The following is an 8,335-nucleotide window of genomic DNA, read 5'->3' as shown; positions in this document are numbered from 1 at the left end:
AACGAGATTCACCGATATGGCTACATCCCCGGGGTCTGACTACGGACGCTCCTCTTCGTGACAACGTCATAATACCGCACACCGGCCACCCCGGCGCCGGCACACGTCGCCGGCTCCCCCTTGCGTGTCTGTGCTATTATGTTGGCATAGGTTACATCGTGTGTCTAGCCCCACTATATACGAGAGGCCTAGGATACAAGTGTCTTACTAGGACACGACTCCATATTCTATCTAAACACAATACAACTACAAGTCCAACTGTAACCTACCTTGTACACAATATTCGACACAACTCTAACATGCATGATGAAGTGGCATGTGTGTATATCTAGAGAAATATGTTTGTGGGGGCTAGCTATTTAGACATAGAAGATTAGCAGTTTATTCAAAGGTTTGTGATTTTTACAAGAATATGCCGGAGTTGCTCTAATGCCTGCGTGAAAGTCACATCACATCCTTTATGTCAGGCTCACGGTTAGATGCGAGAGAGCAATCGCATTGATGCATTTGTTGTCAAGTCCAAGAGCGCAACCTTTCACCTCTATATGAGAAGGCAACCCAAACAAGGCGAGCATTCAACAGACCATGGCGTCGCACGTCCAAGAAGACGAGATTACCATGAGCAGCGAGGAGTTGCTCCAAGCTCAGCTCGAGCTCTACCACCACTGCTTCGTCTACATCAAGTCCATGGCGCTCGGCGCGGCCACCGAGCTGCGAATTGCCGACGCCATACACCTCAGGGGTGGTGCCACCACCTTGTCTGATCTTGCCGCCGACACAGGGATCCACCGGACGAAGGTCTCCCACCTCCAGCGGTTCATGCGCGTGCTCACCACCTCTGGTGTCTTCTCCGTCGATGTCCAGGCTAGCGGCGCCACCATGTACAAGCTCACCAGGGTTTCCCGCCTCCTCGTCGGAGTTGGCGGCGAGAGGTCACGCCGCTGCGACCTGTCCCCTATTGTGAGCGTGTTGGTCAACCCGGTGCCCGTCACTGCTCTCTTCAGCATACGCGAGGGGTTCACCGACGGAAAGAGCGCCGCCTCGTCGCTCTTTGAGGTGGCGCATGGCTGGCAAAAGATGCAGTTGACAAATAGTAAAAATCTTACCATCCTTCCTAAATAGATGTGACCCAAGTTCAGTACGAATACTATTGGTCGCACGTTTTGAGTAATAAGATTTCTAAGTCTAGGAAAATAATTTGTCTTGACAGTATGAAGATCCTCAAGCCATGAAATATAATGACTTGTCTCCTCGCAGTTTACTTCAGCCCCGGAACCGTAGTAGGTCATGTCTACCAAGCGGCGGACATGTTTGCTTGAATGGAAATAAACTGTGAATAGAAATTAGTTGTCAACTATTTTTGAATAAAAAATATCCAATACATAAATATGATTGAGAAACTTACATAATGGTAGAACTGGAGGCGTCAGCACATCGACCCAGATGTTGATATTATCTTCAATATCATCTTCCGGACGAATATCAAAGGTGATAAGCATATCAGGCTCAAATGCATAAGTCTCGCATAGTGCTCTCCGTTGTTTGCATTCAAAATGGGTATAGGTGTCTGTATTGTGTAATTTTGCGAGAGAACTATAACCATGCTCGGTTCTCAAGTTAACTCTTTTTACCTCCATAGTTTCCATAGTACTAAAACCAACCTTATCCAACACATATATTCTTGCATGGCACGGGATATGCTAGTAGAATAGTAAAAAAAGTTAAATTATAAGTTGAAGCAAAAGAAGCAGAAGTCATGCTTAAAGACTTACTGTATGCACTTCAAAGTTCTCATCCAGCTTGATGCTCAAGTGCCTACCACCAACTAGGCGAGGCCTGTCACACAGGCCGTGCTTGTCTTCGCAGTATTTGCACATACCGTATTCCCTTTCGCTATCGCCGTCAGACATTTCCTATGTGCACATTGTTGAAACAAATGTGCATTCAATAAGCAAAACTAAATCATAAAATGAAATAGTATTCAAATTAGCATGCATTCAATAATAAAACTAAATCATCTTTTGCGTCCGTACATCGTCGAATATTATCACTAATACATATAACATCACTAATACAGCTAGAACCCTAGCGACGACGGGTATCGGCGTGGGCGGTGGACACCCAAACAGAAGAACCATCATAGGATCATAGCTCTAATGAGGTCCCTGAAGAACCATCCAGGTAATATCGAACCTGCCCTCCAACGCAACCATGTAGCGACGGACGTGCTCATCCTCCCAGCTGACATGGTGAGATACCACCTCCATGGTGGACGAAGGCCTCCCCACCGTCACTGGGCCATGCGACCGCCACCAAAGAAGGTCCGGGTCGACGACAGGTTGCCTCCTCACCAAGCTGCACGCCCCGGAAGGTAGCACCTCCCAGTACCAGCCCGGCGGACCCCAATCCCGGACATGGCCCCTATAATCAAGCAAGCCTCATCTGCTGAGTCGACGATGAGGATGCGGGCCAGGCATCATCGACGTCGAGAACAAATGCTTAATTATGAAAAGAAAATTAATAAACACTTAGCAAAATTCGGCATGACCTTTGCTAAAAGCAGGACATATCGGGCGCCGGAAATTTGCCATAACATAAACGATTCGACATTCTGGCAAAACATAGGCCACTTGGAAAAATATGACCTGTCCAAAATGTGACATGTTCAAAACATGACATGTCCACTTCAAATTTGCATATAACAGGAAAAATTGCTTTAACTAAAACAACAATTGCTTTAACAAAATAAATACCTAGAATTTGTTAACTACACCTAAAACAACTAAAACACCTAGAATTCTGTTAAATACAACTAAAACACCTAAATTTTATTAACCTAGATAAATCTTTGTCCTAATTTAAAAACCTAGCTAAATTTCTATCCTAATATAAAAACCTAGCTATTATAAAAACCTAGGGTTCATACTATCTAATCTGTCCTAGCTAGGGTTCGATCATAACCTACATTATTCATGTAATGACCCCAAAGGTCGACTGCTGCTCCGACTGCTAGAGCGAGGGAGGGAGGGAGGGAGGAGGACAGAAATTTACCTCTCGCTGGAGGAGGAGGGCCGGCGCGGAGGGCGGCCGACGGGGGAGGAGGGCCGGCGCGGGGGAGCGCGGCCGTCACGGGAGGAGGGTCGGTGCGAGGGAGGGCGGCCAGCGGGGGAGGAGGGCCTGCGTAGGCAGGGGCGGCAGCCGGATCGATCAGGGATTGAGGGAGAGTGTGTGATTGTGAGTGAGAGAGAGAGAGAGAGGGGCACGCGGGCCAGCGCGGGGAGAAGTAGAGGTGGGCTTAGCAGCAGCGTGGGGGAGGGGGACAACACTACATCTAAAGGGGCCAAGAGTGTGGCCCATTAGCAGTAGCGCTGGGCGGGGTTACAATGCGCTACTGCTAAATAGCAGTAGCATGGGGTATTTATCCAACGCTACTTCTAATTGTCTACCTATAAGCATTTTCCTAGTAGTGAGTATCATTGCATTTGTTGCACATCACTCTATTGGCACATCCCATGATCATCTTATTGCCCTCTTTCATCTGTCCTCCTTTCCGAGGTTCTTTTCCTTGACAGTCCTCCACCCATGGCCCATCTCTCTCAAATGAAGTTGCAGGTCTGTTGTTCCATTGATTCCTCTGATTTTCTCCTCCTTGAACATAATTTTTCTCCCCTCTGTTCACTTCTCTTCCCATGTTTTGTTGCAATATATTAGCCCCTCCTTGTAGGTGAACATTGCTCCCTCCCAACAGTGTATTTCCTTGGGTTTGTTGAGTCAGAAGCGCTGACAACAGATGCTGCTATTGCACAAACTCAGCTCCACCCACCGAACTACTAACACCTATCTCACTTGCATCTATTGTACATGTTTTAGCTGCTCCTTACATTTCTTTTTCCTTGTCTGTCTTCATCATTCTTGTATTTTCCTCCTGGCGCTTCTGATCTTGCTGTTGGTCCTGCCTCATCTTCAAAGGACTACTGCCCACTCCTTGCCCCCATTCCTTCTTGCTCTCTCTATTGTTGTAGCTTCTGAATCCATCACCTCCTTCCTCTTTCTTCCTATATTGCCAGCCTGATGACCCGCAAGTGTACGGGATAGTTGTAGACTCTTTCCATAAGTAAGAGTGTCGAACCCAACGACGAGCTAAAGGTAGAACAAATACTCTCTCAAGTCCTATCGGCCACTGATATGACTCTACGCACGCTTGACGTTCGCTTCACCTAGAACAAGTATGAAACTAGAAGTACTTTGTAGGTGTGATAGGATAGGTTTGCAAGATAATAAAGAGCATGTAAATAAAAGCTAGGGGCTGTTTAGATAAAAGATGCAATAAAGTAAATATTAGTAGAGAGCTTTCTGTTACGAGAAAGTTATTTGGCCAAGGCAATCGATAACTAGACCGGTAATCATTGTTGCAATTCGATTTGAGGGAGACGCATAAGCTAACAACTTTCTCTACTTGGATCATATGCACTTATGATTGGAACTCTAGCAAGCGTCCGCAACTACTAAAGATTCATTAAGGTAAAAACCAACCATAGCATTAAAGTATCAAGTCCCCTTTTATCCCATACGCAAACAACCTACTTACTCGGGTTTGTGTTTAAGTCACTCACGCAACCCACCATAAGCAAATCATAAACATATTGCAAACCCTACAGCGGGAGTCCCTCACGCTTGTGCGACACGGAGGGCATAATAGGACAGCACCAATAATAAAACATGCAACTCAAACCAATCACGATCATCAATTAATCCATAGGACAAAATGGATCTACTCAAACATCATAAGATAGCCATACATCATTGAGAAATAATATATAGCGTTGAGCACCATGTTTACGTAGAAATTACAGTGGGTAAGAGAGAGGTTACACCGCTGCATAGAGGGAGGAAGAGTTGGTGGAGATGTTGGTGAAGATGGCGGCGGTGTTGGTGAAGATCGCGGTGATGATGATGGCCCCCGGCAGCGCTCCGGCGCCACCGAAAGAAAGGGGGAGAGGGCCCCCCTTCTTCTTCTTCCTCTTCCTTGACCTCCTCCCTAGATGGGAGAAGGGTTTCCCCTCTGTTCCTTGGCTCCCATAGTGTGGGAGGGGCGAGAGCCCCTCCGAGATTGGATCTATCTCTCTGGTCCTGCGTTCCCTGATTCTACCCCTTCATCGTTTCTTAAATATCCGGAGATCCGTAACTCCGATTGGGGTGAATCTTTTGCCCAGATTGTTCTCATAAAATTAGCTTTCTTGCAGCAAAAGTAGAGCCTCGACCGCCTTACGGGTGGCCCACAAGAGCCCAGGGCGCGCCCAGGGGTAGGGGGCGCGCCCCCCTATCTCGTGGCCACCCCGGACACCGTTTCGCGTTGATTCTTCCTCCGGAAAATCCCAAATGTTCCAAAATAATTCTCCGTCCGTTTTTATCCCGTTTGGATTCCGTTTGATATTGGTTTTCTGTGAAACATAAAACATGCAACAGACAGGAACTGGCACTGGGCACTGGATCCATAAGTTAGTCCCAAAAAATGTATAAAAAGTTGCCAAAAATATATAAAAGTTGAATAATATTTGCATGGAACAATAAAAAATTATAGATACGATGGAGACGTATCACAGCCCTCCCTACTCCCTCTGTTGAATCTCCCCCTCCTTCGAAATGACCTCCAAACCTATCCATCTCACTATCCTCTATCGGAGGCCGGGTGGGAAACCCTAACTCGTCTTTTTGTTATCAGTAAACCCTAAATAGAGGGTGGGGGATGGGTTTATACAGGCAAAGGCCCCCAAGAGCCCTCCCCCCCTGAGAGCCTCTTCTCTATTTGGGCTGGGCCTTAAGCCTGCCCACCCTACCAGATCTTCAGCCCAATCTTCTAGCATCATATTATGAGGGAAAATTGTTTTTTGTCTATCAGTGTAATTCAAAACCACACAGTCACACATGTATAAAATATTTTCCTCATGCCCAATTTCTGACCAATAGTCAGGTATTTTGGGATTCATTTCCATTATCTCTTTAAGTATCCACCCATCTAAGTAAGTCTTACTGGATTTATCACCCTCTACCATCAGCATATCATCCTTGCAACTTACATTTGCAGGATTTTTTCCACCAGTTTTACTAATTTTTCTGTCTTTTAGTCTTATTTCTATTTATGTTTCTTCTAAATCCACATCCCTCTTCCTCATTGAGGAGATAATAAGAAAATCTATCCCTAGTCCACACCTTACCAGCATCATCTGATGACTTCCCAGCCTCCTCGTCAGCATCATCCCCAGCCAGCAACCAAAAACGGTTGCCGGCAGGGAGACATCTATTTCGCCGCCACAGATCGAGAGAGGCTGAGGAGGCGTGGTGAGCGATGGCAGAAGCGTGGGGAGCGGCGGGGAGTATGGATCTTCTGCTTCCCACTACTTGGGAAAACCCTAGCAGTAGCGCGGGTATTTTGCCTATCAGTAGTGCGGGATGCTGCGCTACTGATAAGGCGCTACAGCTAACTTATAGCAATAGCGCGTGTCGTCCCATGCTACTGCTATACATGGACAACAATAGTGATCTTTAAGGAACAGTGTTGCTGCTAATATCTGTAACACTTTCTAGCGGGCCGGGCTACTGGTAAATGAGCGCTACTGCTAATTTTAGTCCCCTCACTACTGCTAGTTTTATTAGTTTCTGTATTTTTGCGTATTTGTTTTGTATTTGAATAGGCTTTATACATTAATCTTTAGCATACCATACACATACAAATGTAATCATAGCATATACATACAAATAGTCTCATCAAATCATGTCATCATCATAATCATCATCCAACACAAAGTGGTCTCTCGTCATCATCTCAAAAATAGCGATACAAGTCTCGATTACTTGCAACTACATCGTCATCCATCTGAACATTGATATATGCGAGAAGAGCTATCACTATGAAACCTAAACTAACTATTGGCTGTCGCTCGGAAACCGGAAACCGGTACATCTGGGCCTGACACTCCGACCACTCGTCGTATACTCCTGGCGTAGCACTTCTTCGCCATCGATGATCTATGCACCTGCATCGTCACATGAGTCGATGATATGCAACATATATAGTTGAGCAATAGAAAGAGACAAACTTGCAAAAAATAGAAGCAACGTATCATAAGCATAAATAACAAAGTTCATCGTACCCAAAATGCCCTAACTAGAGTTTCGTCGTGATCTTCGCTAGTCGAGGAGGACGGTTTAATTACAGCCAAAATAAAGTTTCGTCGTGCATAACTCAAAGTTTTGTCATACAGAAAGTATGGAATAAACGGACATATTGTCATATATGGACAATCACTCCAACATGTCGTGCCATCCATCCAGGCCAGGGAGATAGTCCCCGAGCTTAGTGAAAGGCTTCATGTCGAGACGCTGAGAGGCTATGCGTGTTCGGACGTCTTCTCGCGACATTTGTCCTTCTTCGTAGAACATGCCTGTTTTTTGGACGACCTCCTTCATGATGATTTGGGAAAGTTCGCGCTGGATGTTATAGAACTCAGCTCGAAGTCGATGATCCTCGATATCTCCTAAGGTCTTTGCCCATTGTAGAATATGGGCATCACCAGATCTAGGTGACATGTGAAGTTTCTGATGATCCCGCCTGTACTCCAGCATGTGGTGTAGGACATAGAATCCATCATTAAGAGAATTCCTCGGTTGCTGGATGCAGCAGAAGTCGGTCTTATGGCTGCAGCTGGGCCAAGCCGTCCCTGTACTTCTTGTCCTTGATCTATCCACCCCATGCGCCGTAGTAAAAGATAGCACTGTCGAGAACAGACTTGATGTGGGTGTGATACGTCCATTTTGCATCATGCTTTTATATCAATATTTATTGCATTATGGGCTGTTATTACACATTATATCTCATTACTTATGGCTATTCTCTCTTATTTTACAAGGATTACCATGAAGAGGGGGAATGCCGGCAGCTGGAATTCTGCCTGGAAAAGGAGCAAACGTTGGAAACCTATTCTGCACAACTCCAAAAGTCCTGAAACTCCACGAAACAACTTTTTGGAATTTATAAGAATTTCTGAGCGAAAGAAATAGGCCAGGGGGCCACAACCTGTCCAGGAGACAGGGGGGCGCCGCCCCCCTATAGGGCGCGCCCCCTATCTCCTGGCCCCCCTGGTGGGCCTCTGGCATCCATCTTCTGCTATATCATCACTTTTACCCTGGAAAAAATCGTGGGAAAGCTTACGGGATGAAACTCCGCTGCCACGAGGTGGAACCTTGGCGGAACCAATCTAGGGCTCTGGCAGAGCTGTTCTGCCGGGGACACTTTCCTCCGGGAGGGGAAATCATCACCAACGTCATCACAAACGAT

At 46.1% G+C, this 8,335-nt stretch overlaps 1 protein-coding gene across 1 annotated transcript; it reads left to right on the top strand.

The window, feature by feature from the left end:
- Positions 1–478: 478 nt before the first annotated feature.
- Positions 479–1,014, top strand: LOC123083479 (acetylserotonin O-methyltransferase 1; the record flags this gene model as incomplete). The annotated part of the gene is given in 1 exon segment (XM_044505515.1): positions 479–1,014. A coding segment is annotated over 1 exon segment (429 nt), but the record flags the coding sequence as incomplete, so codon positions are not given.
- Positions 1,015–8,335: the final 7,321 nt, after the last annotated feature.

This window comes from Triticum aestivum, chromosome 4A, assembly GCF_018294505.1.
Source record: "Triticum aestivum cultivar Chinese Spring chromosome 4A, IWGSC CS RefSeq v2.1, whole genome shotgun sequence".
In the NCBI taxonomy this organism is placed as follows: Eukaryota; Viridiplantae; Streptophyta; class Magnoliopsida; order Poales; family Poaceae; genus Triticum; species Triticum aestivum.
The sequence above is the reverse complement of the archived record's forward strand: the minus strand, read 5'-3'. Positions and strand labels throughout refer to the sequence as shown.